Source organism: Leguminivora glycinivorella, chromosome Z (assembly GCF_023078275.1).
Source record: "Leguminivora glycinivorella isolate SPB_JAAS2020 chromosome Z, LegGlyc_1.1, whole genome shotgun sequence".
Taxonomy (NCBI): Eukaryota; Metazoa; Arthropoda; class Insecta; order Lepidoptera; family Tortricidae; genus Leguminivora; species Leguminivora glycinivorella.
This window is the reverse complement of record NC_062998.1, coordinates 30661301-30682278: the sequence shown is the minus strand read 5'-3', so window position 1 is coordinate 30682278 and position 20978 is coordinate 30661301. Positions and strand designations below refer to the sequence as shown.

At 36.3% G+C, this 20978-nt stretch overlaps 2 protein-coding genes across 3 annotated transcripts in view; one reads left to right on the top strand and one right to left on the bottom strand.

Moving 5' to 3' along the window:
- Positions 1-8205, top strand: part of LOC125240909 (cAMP-specific 3',5'-cyclic phosphodiesterase 4D-like) — a 42052-nt gene extending 33847 nt beyond the window's left edge. Inside the window, exon 11 of the mRNA XM_048149083.1 lies at positions 1073-8205. Coding sequence (XP_048005040.1) covers positions 1073-1099 — 27 coding nt within the window. The 3' untranslated portion in view covers positions 1100-8205. The remainder of the gene's footprint in view (positions 1-1072) is intronic.
- A 2619-nt stretch (positions 8206-10824) lies between these two features.
- LOC125240880 (paraplegin) lies at positions 10825-20317 on the bottom strand. 2 transcript variants are annotated; one of them, XM_048149029.1, is made up of 15 exons: positions 19971-20317; positions 19393-19545; positions 19030-19167; positions 17399-17536; positions 16325-16418; positions 15951-16084; positions 15559-15723; positions 15065-15216; positions 14550-14772; positions 13834-13967; positions 13243-13379; positions 12513-12715; positions 11557-11676; positions 11267-11452; positions 10825-11103 (listed from the first exon to the last, which is right to left on the bottom strand). In XM_048149029.1, the coding sequence occupies exons 1-15, from the start codon at positions 20148-20150 to the stop codon at positions 10888-10890; spliced, it is 2373 nt and encodes a 790-aa protein (XP_048004986.1). In that variant the 5' UTR covers positions 20151-20317; the 3' UTR covers positions 10825-10887. The 2 variants fall into 2 exon arrangements, with proteins under 2 accessions (XP_048004986.1, XP_048004987.1); XM_048149030.1 differs by having other exon boundaries at positions 19393-19542.
- Between the last annotated feature and the right edge of the window lie 661 nt (positions 20318-20978).

The following is a 20978-nucleotide window of genomic DNA, read 5'->3' as shown; positions in this document are numbered from 1 at the left end:
AGGCGGTGTCATTCATAGAGTGTTTTTCTCAAATATGCAATAAAATCATATAGAGGTATGTATATCAATACTGCCGCTTTTCTATAGAAGTGCGCTTCACTTGGATTTTTTATTATATCTATTTTTATTTTATTATTATACCTATAGGTACGTGAATGCTTGTATATACAAACAATGTAAGTACATATTTATTATCCACAAGGAAAATGTAGTCCCTATTATTTTTCCTTGTTGATATTCACATTGATTATATGGTGCTGCTGTCAAGTAACTTTTTCCCTTTTCGCTCAACACTTGCCACTCGGGTGTAGGGAAGGTCCCGAATGGTTTTGTGAGCCTCCTTGTTAAAGGCTAATGAGACCCAAGTCTACTATCCCACTAAACAACCCCCCTGTCTGCCGCCATCACCATTGCCCTGTAGTAACTTTTACTTCACTTTTCTTTCATTTACAGCTCCACCGGCACCAAACTCAACTCACGATAATTTACGCTATTTGACGCGTGATTGACGTGTGATTATCGCTAGATGTCACTATAACTGTCTATACAAATAACTCGCATTTACTGATGTATGGAGTTACAACTCTTCCCATACTTATTCCTCTATGGTGCTATGGATGGTCTAGTCATGTAGCAATGTCAGCATAACTCGGGCTGCGCATCTTTCTCGCACAGCTGCCTTGCGGCTGCGCATCTTTCTACATAGCGCATTTTCCTCGCAGAGCTGCGTTAGATTAGTATTGGTGAAAACTGTCAAACAGTTTCGTAGCGTAGCTTCCACATCTTCGCAGCATAGCTGCGTAGCACGTCTCTGGTGGAAAGGCACCCTTACGACTGTATAGCGACTGTATATGTATATGTGTCAATAATGCTATCAAAATTTGCTCACACCATTCGTGCCAGCTTTCATGAAACTGACACTAACATTAACTCAATAGTAAGACGAATATTTCATTTTTAAAAGATACTGAAATACGTAAACAAATAAATTGTTATATCTAAATATCAAGAACCAACTGAACAAACCATGATTTTCAAACAATATTTCTTGACAACTTTTTTTTCTTTTCAGATGTTTCGCCCTACTGAAGCTTTGTAACCATCGGAATCTAAATGAAAAAAGTGTGATTGGTTTATGCTGAGAATATTGATATGTAAGACTTTACCTTTTTAATGTTCGTCTCTTCAAAAAGACACTGTTTTCTGTAACTGCATTAGGATTGGTATTAAAAGAATATACCACTTTACTTTGGATTTGCAACCGTGCGAATGAAATGGTTAGATATACAATTATGGGATCGAATGGGTTTTTATATGCATCGTATACTTCTTATATTACGATGTCTTTTAATATAGCCTCGTTGCGTATGTTTTAAACAGTGTATTGTTCGGTATGACCATATGTTGCCAGTTTTTAGACGCAACATCAACATCACAATGTTTTACAATACTGTAGTTATATATTTTACGTATTCAATGCGTTTAAATATATTTTAAACTGGGATTAATACCTAAATCTATTTGTTTGTTATTTGGAGTCTGAAACTTAAAGAGGCAGCAATCACTATGTTCGGGAAAGTAATAGTGTACGAGTATGTACTTTATGGTCATAATTACGTTTATTTGCTAACCTGCATTTGAACCCATTTTATCAAGTGAATGTATACTATGACAATATTATCTGTATATTGTTCTGAAATCTAAGCTTTTTTTAGTTTCAGACTGCCTCATACTTGATAATGCAATATTTGACTAAATACTGCCACAATGTGCTTAGACCTAAAGTAATCGTAAAGGGGGTGTTAACACTAAACGGATTGTTGTGATCATCAACAAAGTAAATAAATAAGTACATAAGAGTCCACCTACATTTACTAGATATAGAGGTTGCAGTGAATTAACGCTCCGTTTGTCGGCCGGATGCAATGGAGCGTTGATTGCATCAATTTTCTAGTAGCGAGTCGAATGGTTGTATTGTGCCGCTTTGATTGCATTGTCTCAAATATCTATAGTATATATGGTATCTGTCTCAAATAAAGCATCCCGAAAGGAATCGAGTGCTACAAAATAGACGTCCTATAATTCGTTTGGCCATTACATGCCATTACATACTAGTTTGTCGCTCGTGATTAAACGGCTTGCCGTTAGTCTAGATTTTTAGTGTCACTATTGTAGCACTGGTATTTTTAATTATTATTTGGTTTATAATTATTATTTTTTTATTTCCTTTTTTATTATTATGAAATGTCAAGACATCAAAAAATATCTACCATAGGTACTTGATTGATTCTGCGGTACAAAACTGTTTAATGTAATTTTTGTTTTAATTTAATTGACTTGTATTAATTTTATTTATCAGCTTTTAAAGTTTATTTTAATTGTGGTGTTGCCAGGATTTGTAGGTATTGTTATATTTTTGCGTCGTTAAATGATTATTCTTAACGAAGTGTAAGAAGTTATTATAATAGATTGTAGAATAATCTTACGTTATAATAGTATTTGTAGGTTTGTATTGAAATTGTAATGATTACTTTGTAACTTGTTACATTGGTCGTTTGGCAACATCAGAAGTCACTAGTTTTTTTTAACACCTTAGTACAAATTATTTCTATAAATTTTCATCACAATGAATTTTATTCTTTTTTTAATTGTATCTGTAAGATGTACATATTAATGTTATTTATTTGCCATATTTTTTGTCTCAACATTATACAATTTCACGAACATTAACTGTTCAGTATTAAGTTCACAATTAGGTACTCTAATTTAAGTATATTGTGTTATGTTTTCTCAGTGTATGTTGTTTTTAAAGTAACATCACAATAATTTGTTAAGATTATATACCAAAAAGGAGGACGAAACATTTCGCGCTTGGTTATGCGCTCTAAAATCTGTAATGCTATTAAGTTCAAGAGAAGGAAGAGTCTCATAATCAATAACTTTATACTATATTGAAGTGGAAGTCATAGATATAAGTACTAATTCTTAAGATAAAATAATTTAGGTGCTCCTATTGGGCGTACAGTGTACTATGGTACAGCTGAAGTAGATAAACGAACCAGGAATTGTACCAACCATAATTTGTGCAGGATCTTATTTCTTCAACAAAATTGTACATTATGTTATGATTTTTATTTCTGGTCCGTTTATCTACTGTTGCCACTGACAGTTCAATATCTTTTGATTAAGATTGTTAGACAACCTCAGTATTAGTTACAATTACGATACCTAGATGATGGCTACATTCAAAATTATATTGACGAGTCTTGTGGTGTGCTATGAAAGTTTAAAGGTGTTTCAGCAAGACCGGTAAAAACAAATCACCGTATGAGCTCTACATATTATTATTTGTATTTTAAGTTTCATTTGATTAACTAGTCCAAACAGAAGTGTAAAATAAGCGTTCAAAACAGTGTTAGACTTCTTACTGCAAGCCTGTCATGAACGAATGTTTAACGTTACAAAACAGATTGATCCTCATTCATAAGTCTCAATCATTTTTTACATAAAATAGACATTGATTGTATTTTACAAAAAATGTTCCAAAATAACTAGACAAACATAAGAGTTAACACATTGCGATTTAAATTTGACGTAGATATATATTATCGTCAGGTGACAACCAAATCTATCACACGTTGCCATAATTAACTAAGCTAGTACCAAATTCAAATTCATAACCAAAAGGTTCATTATTGTTTTATGTCTCTTACTTTTAGGGAATATTGGCAACCTGATGAGTTATATATAGTTTTTCTCAACTCGGGAGACGCGGCCACAACACCTTTACGCCATTTAAGTGCACGTCGTAGCTACAGTCAGTGGCACGGGGTATATTTAAATACGTATCGCATAGCTTCCGACATATAACAAAATAAACGAAAAATTAGACCTTTGGACCTCCTCTGGATCACGGGCTGCAGCCAGGGACTTGATGATGTTCACCTCCTAACTAGTTCAAACACACTGACGAAATTAGTTGAGTTCCAAGCATTTCCTTTTCCTATACTTTTTCGATGCCTGCACTACAGGCAATCGCTTACGTCCTATTCCCCTCTCCTTACATAAAAAAATAATCAATATTATTACGTGTTCAAGAACTAAAAGTCGCGTTCTTAAAAGGTAGGTATCCCTAAATTGTTCAGTGATAAATTCATTATATTTTTTTCTGTCTTTTAGGGAATAATTAGAAATAATTATTTGATAGCTTATAATTTGCTGGCATATCTTTTTTATAAAGTAGGTGTATCAATATAATTTAGAGGGTACGTAATAATACTATAAGGCGTTGTTGTAAGAGACTTTCACGCCATAAGTTAGATCAATACGAAAACATAGTGCTCAAAGAAATTACCCTTAACCTTAAGAAGAAAGTAGGCGAACGATTTTCATATATAAACTTAGTCTCCATTTCACATTTGGAGTATCCAAATCTGGAAAATAATTAAATAAAATTTGATAGATATACATATTTAGGCGCGCAAAAAATACCTACGACGGATAGGTATCGTTAGAAACTATAGTTTAAACAGCGATTTGCACGTGGGCTCGTTATACCAGTAGTGCCTAGAACTCGACCACGTACAAATTTTACTTTGGTTTTCAAAACATTTTTTTAAGTAATTTTTGGGGGTTTGTCGTATCATTTCCTTCCTTTTCGTCTTTGGAACCTTAATCATAAAAGTTCTGGAGATACGCAATGATGCAACTGGCCCTTTAAAAAAACCCTAAAAACGATAAGACTGTCACTATTGCATAGAAAAACGGTCGTCCACTTTCTTCTCGATGAGTGGTCCAAAATGCTCAGTCGTTCAGAGAACGTCGACTGATGAAATGTGGTACAAGGTACGATACAGAATACAGAATGCACTGCTTATTTTCTGTCTAATAGCACCACAACTGTAAGCACAATCAATGAAAAAAAAATGCAAAAATCGTCAATAGTATATTGTTAACCAAGGGTAGAAAAGCACTCATTTCAGTCGAGGTAGTTTTTTTACACTCTACTTTTCATTACAAATAGTATTAGAACCCGAATTATAATGGCTTACTTACCCAACATAATAAAATTACGAGTAAACGCCGTGGAGGGTCGAGAGTAACTTTCATTTCATACTCGTACCACAACAATTATAAACAATGAGACAATGACACACTTTCATTTCAAATTATATTTGGTTACTTTTTACGTCAAAGTTGCGCTCTGTATGATTACGGGCACGATTCAGTTTCTAGCCAGGAGTAAATAGATTTTTTATCTAGTATTTTAAACATATTATATATGACAGCAGCGTATTATGTAAACAAATGAATTCTTGTAGCAAATATGAACAGTAGTCGTCGTCGTAGGTGTTATAGTCACCTTGTATCACTTCGTGACCTATTTATAATATTTCTAAGTATATCTATATGTATTCAAACTTGTATACATCTATTATACTTGTTCTTACAGCTCCTTCATGTTTGAAATGTGGGCCATTTGTAATTCGAAAATGTAAATTATTTGCATCTAATCACTAGTGCTCGAAAATATGTGAACACACACTAGTTTCTCTTGATGGTTTATCTTTATTGCGGTGTACCTGACAGACTAAAAAAGTTTTTTATTTACATAGAATCACATACATATATCCCTTCTCTTGAAAATTGTTTTTGTTTTACAATTGCGATCTTGCACATAATAATATTCAAGAATTCTGTTCTTGTGAAAGTTAAATTTAGATTAATAGTAACCATAATAAACACCTATCTCAAGTTATATGTACCAATGAGAAGATGTTCAAGTGACAAAATATTATTCAGTATGACAGTAAAAATATTAAGATTTAAATATAATTTTCCATAAAATACACATATAAGAAATAAGTGTGTCAGGTAGCAAAAGAAAAATATACTGAAAAAAAAACAAAAGTCCTACATAATTCCTAGTCAACATAAATTCGACTACTTTCAAAGTACACTAAGTGTTAAGGGTATACAATGATAAGATTGATAAGTAAGCGGTTACGTGACTAATTTTATTTATTAATGAAATGAATAATTATAATATAAGTTCTTTGTTTATTGCACCACGTCAAGTCGCTGTGCTCCGTTGCTCTACTGATAGACATTCGGTTATTCATTTAGACGGCTTTAGGACCAAGGGTAGCTGGCTCCTATTAATTAGCATAGGTATTGTATATTTTATATATGGGGTATGTAATCCAGAACTCGGCACAGGTTTTTTTATAATAAATACCTACATAGATTAAATGCTGGTATTATAAGTTGAAATTGCTAGTCCTTCATATCTTAGTATACATTATACCTATTTGCACTAGGATTAATTCTGCATCTGCAATGACTTCCTAGTTTTCAGTGCATATAATGCAGTTTTAATACATATGATACTATCTAAGTATCTCTGATATTGTCCTACTGCCGATTTTGGATTAATGTGCCGTGTGTAACTATATGCAGGTATATTAATGTATAGACACATATGCCATTATAAGACGAATGCCTTGCCTACGCCAATTAATAATAAAGCTAACTTCGTCCTTGAACGATAATGTTTAATCACTTATCCAGTTGTCTTGTAGTAGGGCACTTAAAATGTCTGTTTTGTTACAATTTTCCGAAATCAGAGGTATCAATTATATGAATTGTTAACTGGGAAAAGTTGAATTTTGCTATTATAATAATTAACTGTTATCGATAGCACTGTAGGACACAGCGGACACAAATATTTAGGTATCAGTATCATTAAAAAGTCCTGCGCGAGACATTAGACATATCTTATATTTCTATTACAATAATATGAATGTAATTATGACCTGAGCTTGATTTGATTTACCTATCAACATCGTATACCTTTTATATCTTATTGATTACAGTACCTACAATCATAAACATATAATTATGATATTTGTGGTCGCTTTGTTCGTACAAATTAATATACTTAACGATAATCCGAGTAAGCCAACAGAGGCATTTTAGTCTAATTACTATACTTGTATTCTGAATTGTTTCATATTTCCTATTTGTGTTTTTGTTATTATTTGTTTATCTTTAAAGGAAAAATCTGAAAGTAACAGCCAATTCACTATAACAGTTAGCCCTGTGACGTAAACAGGTCACCAGTTGCATCATATTTTAATTTCTAGACACATGTTTTATAGGTTTACTCCTCTCGTGGTGATAATTAATTGTGACTAACATTCAATGTAGTCTTTAAAATTGCAACAAATTTGATGTGGTACTTAATTTTTTTTGTAAATAAATACTTCTTTACATCCTTTTTTATTTTATTTTGTTTTTTTTTTCAGAAACTTGCATTTTCTAAGGATTTTCGAGATTATATTTTGCAGCAAAATGTTTCTCATAGTTGTTTTAACTCTACGTTTTACAATGCTAAAAACGTATTATCCCAAAGTTCAATGTCCCACGGCAATCAGACGTTACTTTATTAAAAAAGAAAAAATAGTGTTAGTAAGTATTTTTCTTCTTTGCCAGCATCTTGCCACGGCTCATGAGGGCCTTTGGCAACAAGTAATAGGTATGTACGTTTAGCATACCTACTTGCGAGCGCAGCCCGGCGGCCATTATGTAACCTTGTGTTTGTGTGCCGGCACATAAAACATACTTTCTCCGTGTAACGATCAGCTACTCACATACAAGAGTCGGTATACAGGGTGTCCCAGGCACCCCGTATTCATTTGAATCTGACTGGTCGAATATTTTATCCCATACATTTTATTCATAAGAAAAATAGCGTCTGGCGGTCTCGGGATCTTGCTGCTACAAGAATTCCTTACTATTACCTACTTGTTTTATACACGAGCTTACAACTTAAAACACCAGGAAGGTAGCTGTACTGAACTTAACCTTCGAATTTATTATTATGTTGTCGAATTGATATTAATGTATGTTATTCCAGTGTGAAATGGGAATAGATGTCCAATTACGACTTATTAATGTTTAATTACATTTTGAAGACTGCGATTTATTTGATATTAATATTCAGGTAACCCTGTGTTAACATAAGGTTTTATAGTTAATAATTATTCAATTGTACACAATTTAATGTGAAGTCTCCTGTATCTTTCGGTACTATATTGTAATTTCTTGATATACTTAAGCTATCTAAAACAATGTCAAGGATCGGTGTTTGCCCTGTGTGTCTTACCCTCTTTACTGTGAATAAACAAGTTTCCTTAAACGAAATGGAGATTTATCGTTTCATAATATATACATGATATAACTAGGCCAGTAGCCGTCACGTCCAGTTCGCCAATCCCTGCCTCGAATATGGATCGTGATATCTAGGGGACTCCTAAGAAGTCTATAATTGAACATGGTAACTTGGGTTGTCTATTGTTTGCCCGACAGTCATTTAACATAATATTCATTTGCCCGAATCTAACTTGCCTGAATTTCATTTGCCCGAATGATTTGTTTACCATAAAAATCATATGACATACTCGTTGTTTATCCGAATATTACCTTCCATAATCATACAATGCCATACTATTTGTTAGCCATATTAATAAGTGCAATAATATGGTTTCATAGAATATTCAAACGCCATAAGCAATTATTGCCATATTAATTGTTGCCCATATTATTACCTAACCTAACCTACTTTCTGATAGCAGTTTCATTTTCCAGGGGTCACAGTTCTAACCTAACCTACTTTTCCAGCAGTTTCATTCTCCAGGGGGTCACAGTTCTAACCTAACCTACTTTCTGATAGCAGTTTCATTTTCAAGGGGGTCGCAGTTCTAACCTAACCTACTGTCTGATAGCAGTTTCATTTTCCAGGGGTCACAGTTCTAACCTAACCTACTTTTCCAGCAGTTTCATTCTCCAGGGGGTCACAGTTCTAACCTAACCTACTTTCTGATAGCAGTTTCATTTTCCGGGGGATCACAGTTCTAACCTAACCTAACCTACTTTTCAAGCAGTTTCCTTTTCCAGAGGTTCACAGTTCTAACCTAACCTAACCTACTTTCTGATAGCAGTTTCATTTTCCAGGGGGTCACAGTTCTAACCTAACCTAACCTACTTTCTGATAGCAGTTTCATTCTCTAGTCCTTCTAGTACCTAAATATTATAGTAGTGTTCGATTCTGCCAAAGCACATTATGGAAATTGACTTTTCTGGACGCTAATTTATATGACAAATGATGGTATGGAATGTGGTAATTACGGATTTCGATGATTCTGACAAATGACATTATGGAAACTGACTTTATGGGAAACAAAGTTTCTGGCACTAGATTAATATAGTAAACAATGATTATGGCATAACATGTTATGAGAAACAATTATGATTGTTGAATAGGATGGCAAATAAAATTATGGCAAATGAAATTCTGGCAAATGGGGGTATCCCGGTAACTTGATGGTAGAGCCAGTGTGACTTGCGCTACGACAGCAAAACGCTTCATCCATCTATCACTCTTTCATATTAGGTATGTGTGATAATCATAACAATACTTCATCCAAAGAGGATCAGGTATTAAAGAGAGTTACTGTCAAAGTAAAATGTGTAATCAGTAATCACAGTGCATAGACAGTAATCACAGTGCATCTCTCGATCCAGGCTTCAAACTTTTGAACCTCAATTTTGACAATTTGGCCCATAGTCTTAGCTTGATATGTGTTAAAATGTCAAATATTAATATTAGCGCCATCTAGCCGAGCGTCCCCCGAAGGTGTAACACCATCTAGGCCTCCGTACCTTTTCCTATATGGTCCTGAGGTACGTTTTTAGGGTTCCGTACCTACCAAAAAGGTACAACAGGAACCCTTATGGTGCGACTCTGTCCGTCTGTCACATTACTAAATATCTCGAGAACTACGACTAAACCCCATTTAGATGGTACGAGTATGAATATCGTATGACATTATCGTACGCAAACGTTTACATTCGTGCGAGGAATAAAAACTCGTATACGAGTATCGTATACGATACTCGCCAGGCTAAATAGTTAAGACGGAGAGTTGAATTTTCGGGAGATATTTCCATAACATTTCTCGACTCGTCTAAACCGGTTCTCGTATGACATTTCTTCTCGAACGTGCGATTATTGCACGAATCGGAGCGAACCGATTTTCATGCGAGTTTTGCCTGTCAACTTGCGTGCTTAGTTGCTAATTAATTAATTATTGATTCGGTCAAAATGTTTTTTGAAAAAAAAAAATTAAATCCAAATAAAAATAAATGCGGTTGGATACCTTAGCGTAAGGTGCTTTGCGCACACTAGCGTCACCTCCCCCCCCCCACCTGACGCCACCCCCCCTTTTATCCTAAAATATGTCCCAAAATTTAGTTTTTAATTTTTGGAGAAAGTATACATTTTAGAAAAAAGTTGTCAATGAAAGAAATAATGCTCATGAAATTCCCAAGAAGAAAGGTCATATAAAATTTTTTGATATCATGCACTATTTTCAGGTTATCTACATACATAAAAGGCAAAGTCCTGAGTGACTGACTGACTTAAATCAAGGTGAAGCCCAAACCGCTGATGCTAATAGAATCCAAATTTGACACGTAGGTTACTTTATAACCCGCTAAAGAAGGAATTTTCAAAATTCATCCCCTAAGGGGGTGAAATGGGTGTGTACGGAACCCTCGGTGGGCGAGTCCGACTCGCACTTGACCGGTTTTTTTTTCTTAGACTATGTAGCTGTCTATACGGAGTTACATAATTATGTCTTTGGTTCATCATAGCGATTATTTAATTTCAGAGCTGGCACACATTGACATTCGCAAAAGCGCAGAGTAATTCATTTCATCATGGGCATCAGGGTTAAATTAAAAATAATGAAAGCATCGGCGTTCAAGTAAAATAGATAAACATTTATTATTATTGCGCATCAGACTAGCATTTCAAAACAAGTTCTACGTATTATGCTGTTGTGGACCGGGCTCGGGCTTTGCCGACGGCGCCCCGATGTTCGAGCTCTCCTCGGCTGTCGCCGCCGTTTCTAGACTTCTCAAGTTGGTTTCAAACTCGACCGGCTCGATGAACTTCTTCCCCTTAAAAGGTGGAGGGCCCAGTATCGCTTGAACCTCTTGGAAGTTCAGAGTTTCTTTGACAAGGAGCGATTCCGCCAACTGTAAACAGATAATAGTTTAACGAACATGATACGACACATTTTTCCAAGTCGCCACAATAATCAACTGTCAGCAAAGCTCAAGATAGCCAAGGCATTGGTCTGCTATTTTGCTTCATACGCGACTTCTCAAACTCATTGAAACAACACTTTCAACAACTTACGGCTTTCAGTTTATCCTGGTTAGTTCTGAGAATCTCCTCAGTCCTGTAATACGCTTTGGCTACCAGTTTTCTCGCTTCCAGGTCAATAAGATTCTTAAGCGTTTTGCTAAAGGGGCTCTTGCCTCTGTCTTTCAGGTCGGGGAAGGATACTAGACCGACCGTTGAAGACATGCCATATACACGTACCTGAAAGAGATATTAATTTAGATAGTGAAGTTGGCTAGATACCCTGGTGTTTCCTGACGACTTGTGTTTTCTACACATGTCACAAATCACATAGTACCATATACCTGAGCATAAGCTATTTTGGTGACTTTTTCGAGATCGTTTTGTGCTCCGCTGGTGATCGAGTTGAAGGTGATGGCTTCGGCAGCTCGCCCCCCGAGCGCCATGCACATTCGATCAAATAGCTACAAAAATAACTCAATATTAGTATCATTAACCGTACGCGTTAGTACGAGAGGTAAATTAATACGCACATTTTATCTCTATAGCAATAAAAACTCTTGGGAAAATTGCATGATATTATGTACTCGTACCTAGGTATCTAACTTATATGAATCAAAATCATACGTAGGACAGCATACATTACATATTGTCAACTGCGGTGTCGTGTTGCAAATAGAATATCATATCATTTCGCTTTGCCAGATTACATTTTGAAAAGAATAATAATACATAATTATGATAGATTCGCGCTGCTGACGCTACATTGGCATGTCTTGTATATCGTATTGTACCATTACAATTATACAAATTAATAAAAATGCGTGGCATTATTAGGGTTGATATTGAGGATTTGAAATCATTTGTAACTTAGATAGCAAATAGATCAAAACATTTGAAAAGAGCCAAGGCACGAAGTAAGTAATTTAGTGTTCCTGTTCCTGTGAGTAAATATGCATCGCAAAAGTATTTCATAAAAAGTAGGTATATTTGTATAAGGGAATCTCTAAAATCGATACGTATTACACAAAAAATATGGTTCTTCTTGACTCTAATGACTGTATACCGATCGCCACTTATACAATAAGCGTCACTCACACAGTTAAATTTAACATTTATTAATTTCATTGCGGGTGCGTCTCGGCGGCGAGATAGCTTAACTGTCCTTTTCTAACTGTATCAATTAATTAGAATGGATAGAGCGGTTAGTCTAACTCACGAACGAGATACTGTCTTGCCATAATGTGCTTGTATTGCAGTTAGGTACCGTTTCAAATTAGAACGTAAAATTGTTAAGTACCTCCTCCTTAGAATACAGTTTCTGATCCGAAGTGGTGTACTGCGCGAAGCCCAGCGCCATGTTGGTGCGAGGCACGATGGTGACCTTGAGAAGGGCGTCGGTGTGCTCCAGCAACCAGCCGACTAACGCATGCCCTGATTCATGGTAGGCTACTATCTTCTTTTCTCCTGGAGACATCGAGTGACTCCTTTTCTCTGTTCCACCTTAAAATGGATTGAAGAATTAGATTAAAATATTCTGTTGTGAAATAAGACACCAGAGGCCCGTTTCTCGAAAGGTACAAGCCTTGTATTACAAGTGCGCGAACTGTCAAATCCCATGGGTTTCCATGGAAACACACATGTAATACAAGACTTGTACCTTTCGAGAAATGGGCCCCAGGCCGTTTGTTAACCTACGTCGTTAAAATTCGATCGAATCTTCGTAATAAGCCCAATCCGGACACAGAATAGCGCACGCAAAGGGATGTGAACCAACCCAACTAACTACGCAGGAATGAAAGCTGAACAGACCGTTAGTGCCCGCCCACTTACCCAGACTTGTAAAAAAACGGCGAAGCGACGGTTCCGTGAAGTTTTTACGGCCCAGCCACGACATTGGTCTAAGCGCGACAGCGGTGAGCGGCAGCTATACGTGCGAATGAAAAGTCCCATGTGTGTCGCTCCGATGTATGGCCGCCGCTCACCGCTGTCGCGCTTAGATCAATGTCGTGGCTGTTAGAATAACGCACCAACAACCCGCTCGACAGCGTACTCTAGGTCGGCGGCGCGCACGATGTTCTGCTTGTGGCGGGCGGCGTGTAGCGCGGCCTCGTTGCACACGTTGGCGATGTCCGCCCCGCTGAAGCCCGGCGTCAGGTACGCCAGTCTGCATAAACCACGAGTTCCATTTTATTATGTATTTTTAACCCCCGACGCAAAAACGAAGGGGTGTTATAAGTTTGACGTGTCTGTCTGTCCGTCTGTCTGTCTGTTTGTCTGTCTGTGTGTGTGTCTGTCTGTGGCATCGTAGCTCCCGAACGGATGAACCGATTTTGATTTAGTTTTTTTTGTCTGAAAGCTGAGTTAGTCGGGAGTGTTCTTAGCCATGTTTCATGAAAATCGGTCCACTATGTCGCGGTCGGGGGTTTTTTCAAAATTTTAATTTTGTGGTTAGGTTATTATACATAAGTCAGGACAGAAAAAAACGTCGTACCTACCATAGGTAAACCATGACCGAAGGGAGTGTTTTAAATCGACACAAGTCGATCTTTTCCGCACTGTTTCAGATTCACGTGCTATGAAAATATTGTATACATTTTGTGATATGTAGTAGTACCTACCGTTTGGCATAGTGACTGGGTAAGTCCTCGAGGACGATGCTCTTGAGATGCCTCTCGAATATTTCTTCCCGTTCTATCAATGTCGGCAAATCAATCAGGATGTGACGGTCGAAACGGCCCGGGCGCAGTAAAGCCTGAAATGACAACATCTAGGTATTGTAGGTATTTCATTGCGTATTTGCTTTCAGAGTTCTCATTCTCAGTCATACTCGTATTCACGAAAAGTGGCCACGACGACTTGTTAGGGGTCGGTAGGTTCTAGAGTCTAGAATTATGTAGGTATATGGTATGCCTATGCCTCATTCAACTATCTTATCATTATCACACAGACCTAAACTAGGTACAGTCAACCAATTGGAACCCTAGGCCACTGTAGAATCACAGTATAATAAAGAGTACTATCGTACAGTCTGGCCACTCCCGCTCTCCACTGAAAGTGCCGCCCACCCCCTCTCGGTTACCTCACAGTTACCGCCTGTCAAAAACGCGAACAGTCGACCTGTCATATCTCACTCATACAAGCTTAGAATGTGTGCTAGGAACGCGTTTCTTTCATATATGTATTTGATATTTGATCGCCAGTGTGTAGAACTATGTCATAGTGACGTTATAAATCAGACTGTAAGAAATCGCTTAATGCTTGTAATTTTGAGATGGTTGTAGAGTGGCCTAGGGTTCCAATTGTTTGACTGTAGGTAAACGATGGGCCACGTTACCTTGTCGAGCACGTCAGCCCGGTTAGTGGAGGCTAGCACGACGACGCCCTCGCGGCTCTTCATGCCGTCCATCTCGACGAGCAGCTGGTTGAGCGTCTGCTCGCCCTCGCCGCCGCCCGGCCCGAACGACGCGCCCGAGGAGGAGCGCGCGCGCCCCACGGCGTCCATCTCGTCGATGTACACTATGCACGGCGCGCGGGATGCGGCCTCTTTGAACAGGTCTCTGGAAATAAATGAAGAAGAAAATAATAGCTCTTAATCTAGTGGGTATCAGGACATACGCATATTATTACTTGATCACAAGATCACATTCAACAACTTATGGTCATTGCAACAGACAATACGTTTGCCAATCCCGTTATTGGGAATAATACTCGTAATTAATTACTGAAGCAGTTAATTCTGTCGAGTATTGGAAAACCCTGACAAAAGCAATCAATGTAACATGATATTTAAATTGAATCATAAATATCAAAACCAAGATTTAAAACTCGACTTTTGAATATAAGTTATACCTGACTCTCGCTGCTCCTAGACCCCCTATCATCTCTATAAATTCCGAACCATTCATAGAGAGAAAAGGTACATTAGCTTCTGTGGCCACAGCTTTCGCCAGCAGCGTCTTGCCACATCCCGGAGGGCCAAGTAATAGAGCCCCTTTTGGAACCTGGAATAACATTGGTTTTATATATTTTACCTCCTTTTTTAACCCCCGACGCAAAAACGACGGGGTGTTATAAGTTTGACGTGTCTGTCTGTCTGTCTGTCTGTCTGTCTGTCTGTTTGTCTGTCTGTCTGTTTGTCTGTGTGTGTGTCTGTCTGTGGCACCGTAGCTCCCGAACGGGTGAACCAATTTCGATTTAGTTTTTTTTGTTTGAAAGCTGAGTTAGTCGGGAGTGTTCTTAGCTATGTTTCATGAAAATCGGTCCACTATGTCGCGGTCGGGGGTTTTTTCAAAATTTTAATTTTTAACTTCATAAATTAATATTTCTTTATCATAATATATTACCTTGGCACCTAAACTTTTATAGTGCTCTGGTCTTTTAAGGTAGTCCACAAACTCCATAATTTCAACTTTTGCTTCTTTAAGGCCGGCTACATCTTCAAACTTTACTCCTTTGCCTTGCCCACTCATAGAATTCACTAACGTGAACTTCGCACGACCAAGTTGATTCTAAGATAAAGAACAAATAAACTGTATTAGGGCTGGTTTTTCAATCGCCAGATAAATAATATCTGTCAGATAAATGTTAGCTGTCACTGTCATTTATACGTGTGATGAAAAGGATAGTGTTAACTTTATCTGATAGATATATTTATCTAGAGATTGAAAAACAGGCCCTTAATCATATATTTCTTACGACAGCAATGAGATCACAAAATTAATATCAAAGCACTTACAAAGCCACCAAGGTTCATGTTCATTTTCATAGACCTTGTTGAATACAAGAATGACAGGATAACTGCAGCAATAAGTATGCTAGCAATGATTTTGCCAGCAACACTTCCATTTCTGTCATAGATTACTCGAACACCTGAAACCATCATCAATTAATTTTAATTTACGTATCAAAAAGTGCCTTATGGCAACTACTTAAGTACCGTTTACTATGAAATTCCACAAAATATTCCCTATCAAATATTTTCACTAGTAACTATCTACCTCTACCAAGTTGTTATTAGCACTGGAACATGTGAGATAAATTCTCAGTCATCACTATTTACACCTTGGTCATCCCAAATACTAATAACAAATAAACTGAATATAATCTAACCTTCTTTAACGCCCAGACTATTTTCAGTTTCTCGTAGTTTCTCCTCAAATCTGTGAATATCTCCAACATTCATGTGATATACCCGGTGAGTAGCCTAAAACCAGAAAAAAATTTACTACTGCCCTACAATATTCAATTATAATACTATTAAAATATGCATGCAGTTTTATAAAATAATTTGCTTTGAAGTGCCATTGAATATCATGTAAAGCTGGATCTAGAGGTCCCCTAAATTATATTGAGGCCCGTTCCAAAAACTATTATAAAGTTCTTGGGGCCACATGACCATGATTAGGAGAAATTCGGCAATTTCGTCGGGTACCACGGAGGGCGGGTGGTTTTTCTTTCATATATGATATCTATTTCAGTTTATAATATATATATGGTCGACCGGTGAAGATTGATGTAGCCAAATTAAAAACCTTAATTGAAGGAGATCCGAGGCTAACGAGTCGTACTCTTGCTACCGAGTTAGGCTGCTCTCATGTCACCATAGAAACAAATTTACACGAGTTGGGAAAAAACTACAAATACAGTGTTTGGATACCGCACGAACTTGATAGAGATCAACTAAACCGCCGTGCCGATATCTGCATACAACTTCTGTCTTTTCGCCGCACATTCAACTGGTTGGACCATCTTATCACTGGAGATGAAAAATGGGTCTTATATATAAATCACACACGCAAACGTCAGTGGCTAGCTCCAAACGAAAAAGGAATAGAGACACCAAAAACAGAGCCTCACCCGAAAAAAGTTATGCTGTCCGTTTGGTGGGATATTCATGGTATTATTCACTGGGAACTCCTACCAAGTGGAATGACTGTTACCGCATCAGTATACTGTAATCAGCTTGAAAATTTAAACCAAAAAATCTGTCAGAATTTTTTGATAAATGATTAAAATAATAAATTAAATAAAAATTACAATATTGGTTATGATTCGCTCATTACTTTCTTACCAACCCAATATATAGTCGTGTGACTACCTGAAAAACAACAAATCAAAAAAAAATTGATTTGTTCCCTAGTTGTTATAGGTACTACTCCTATAAACAGTATACAAATTAGTCACCTTCTTTCCCTTGATGATTGCACCTTCATGTAGAATGATAGTGACTACTTCAATATCTGGCCTGACTATGAGTTCTTCTACTTCACCTTTGGAAAGCATTGAGTAAACAAATTCATTCCAAGAAACATAGCGCACCATCTGCAAAAGTTTCATACTCATTTAAGTTTAATAGAAGAAGCAATTACCTAAAAGAAAACAAATTGACAGCTTTTGTTGCCATCTGACATGTAACTTAATTTTTATGAAGGATGGAATTCATAAATATCAATAATTAACTAGCAAATAGTGCTGGACACAGAAAACACTAAGCATTAAAAAATTTACATCTAAATTCCTCAAAAATCAGTCTTATTTCTCAAAAATGGATACAAATAAAATAATATGTTGCACAGATCTCAACTATCTTAATAAATAAATAAAAATAAAAATAAAAAAGCCTTTTATTTCTGGTTTATAACTTAAACTAATCTAACATTTCCGTTTTTATGTTACACCAGAACCCTCATTTGAGGTATAGGCCTCTTCCAGCTGGCTCCATTTCGTGCGGTTTTGGGCTACCCATGTCCAGTTGATCCCCGCTATTTTTACCAGGTCGTCTTTCCAACGTGTTAATGGCCGGCTCCTTTTTCTTTTTCCGTCTGGGCCCCTCTAAGCTGTGGTTCGCATGGTCCATCTATCATCCTGGAGCCTAGCAACATGGCCAGCCCATCTCCATTTCTGTTTCTGGGCCTGACTGAGTGCATCAATGATCTTAGTTTTGCCTCGGATTATTGAGTGTCTAATCTTGTCTATCTTACGTATCTTTAGCAGACACCTCTCCATTCCTCTTTGGCATGAAACTATCATCTTTTTGGTCTTTGCTGTAAATTTCCATGTTTGGCATCCGTAGGTTAAGGTTGGGAGAATGTTCATGTCCATGATTTTCTTTTTTAGATTAATTGGAAGGTCGCTTTTTAGGGTTTCCTTTTGGCTCCAATACTTATTCCATGTGTTTTTCGTTCTATTTCCATTTCATTAGCGTTGGGGTTGAAGCTTATTTGTTTTCCTAGGTAGATATATTTGTCGACATATTCAATAAGTTCATTATCTATAGTTATTGGTTCTTTGATGCCGTTTTTCATAACTTTAGTTTTGCTGTAGTTCATTTGTAATCCAACTTTTTTGCTCTCTATATTTAATGTGTTCATCATTTGTTATAGTCTTTTGCTGCTGTTTGAAAACAGGGCCAGATCGTCAGCAAATCTTAGATGGGTCAGGTTCTTTCCTCCAATGTTTATGCCTTGAGTCTTCCAGTCTAGTTTTTCAAAAACTGATTCTAGTACAGCTATGAAGATTCTTGGGGATAACTCAACTATCTTAACAATGAGTCTTGTTAATAAGTTGGTGATATCCATACTACTCGTAATATTATAAATGGGAAAGTGTGTGTGTCTGTTTGTTTGTCCGTCTTTCACGGCAAAACGGAGCGACTAATTGACGTGATTTTTTAAGTGTAGATATTTGAAGGGATGGAGAGTGACATAGGCTACTTTTTGTCTCATTCTAACGCGAGCGAAGCCGCGGGCAAAAGTTAGTTAAATAGAAATAAATAAACAAACCAAAATATTTATCATACACTTGTTAATATGTACCTCATTTTGCGTGTTATCTCCGGGAACCAGTAGAGAACTCAGTATAACAAGGATACTTGTAGTGAGCATCCAAAACGCTGCTTTCACCAGTAGTGATGGCACATTATTTTCTTCATCATTTTTCTTTTTGTCTTTATCCTGCTCAGATAATCAAATATTAAGTGTTGTTTACAGTAGATAATGCAATAAATGTGTCTGGTCAAATCATACATTTGTAGAAACAACTATTGCAATTGTATTTAACTTATATTTAAGACAATTTATGACATAGTTATACAAAACTCAATATGATCAAATTTAATCCATAATATATAAAATTTATTAATAAATTTAATCTTTCAACAATAATAAAATCTCTAATACCTTATCGTCATCTTTATTGAAATTGTTTGATGATGTATGGAAGCCTCGAGTACCACATATTGCACTGTGAAATAATGTACTCAATCCAGGTAAATGTGATCTTTCCAGTAAATGACATGCTGCTTTGATTTCTGCATGTAGTTGCTTTTGCTGCTAGAAAATTTTAATAAAGTCATTGATAATTGTGTCGGAACGTCCTACTTCATTGCTTAACTTCATTAGACATCATTTCATTTTGGTCCTGAGTCATGGATGTTTTCTATGTATATAAGTATTTATATATTATATATATCGTTGTCTGAGTACCCACAACACAAGCCTTCTTGAGCTTACCGTGGGCCTCAGTCAATCTGTGCACTGTGTGTAAGAATGTCCTATATATTAGACAAGAAATATTGTTTGTGCCTTTATACCAGTAAGCTGTACAGTCCTTGTGGCAAGCAACGAATTGGGACTTTTTACTAATAAATGACACATTTGTAATATTTAGACATTTGTAGAAGCTTATGTTGTGAGAGTGGCTCATAACACGACGACCAATTGTTATGATTGTGAAATATTATGCAAACATTACTTACTGTATGTGCAGATTTACTATTTATCTGGCGCAAAACTGTTACAGATTTACACAAATTAATTAAGTTTCCGTGGAAGTTCTTCGTACTTTGCTTCTCGAGAATAACTTTTCGAAAGTCTAAATGAAATTTAGATTGAATTTTAGATGTAGACAGTGTCGGTAATCTCTTGATCGATAACATTTTGAATTTTACTGTTGCACTAAAGAGTCATTAAAGAAGACAATACTAGAATGAAGTCACTATACTTAAATGCTTATAACTTAAGATTGGGCATTGATTTACATCTGTTATTTAGATTTTTGTGTATCTTAAGTCTTGACAATTATTAACTATTAGGTTAGGTTATTATTACCATTTTGACATCTGTCTTATGTGTCATGTCATTGTAGTACGTTTAGATATCACACAACCGAATTCACACAAGTAATAAGTACGTATACTCAGACACACCTCATTGGTCAATAGAAAAAAAAAATGTACATTTTAAATTACAAATTCGTTGTGCCAGAATATCGTTCGAATTTGAGGCGAAGCCGAAAATTGTTAATAAAGACGCCACGAGTATTTTTGACTCAATTAAACAGCGTTGCATACAATACTTTTTCTACGACCATGCACTTAATTTTTAATAGTTTTCTAGAATAACTTTCGTAAAATTCACATTTACATTTAGTCTTTTGCATTTCTTTTTCTTACTTTTTGATGTGTTTTTATTAGAGATGGGTAGGGGTGAGTAAATACTGAGTATTTACCCGTAATTTACTCAAAGCACCGAGTAAATACTCGTATTTACTCATTTGGGTGAGTATAAACTGTTACCTAAAAATAATTTAAAAAATGAGATTTAAGTACTTAGTCGTGTTTATTTTAACTGTGTGGACATGTTTAAATGAGATTTATATTATTAGAAGCTTATGGGAGTCTTAGTTTGTCGAAAAAAGGTAATCTTTGTGAGAAAAAAATAGTGATAATATTTAGTTAGCAGTTTTGTTTTAAGAAAGCAGGTAT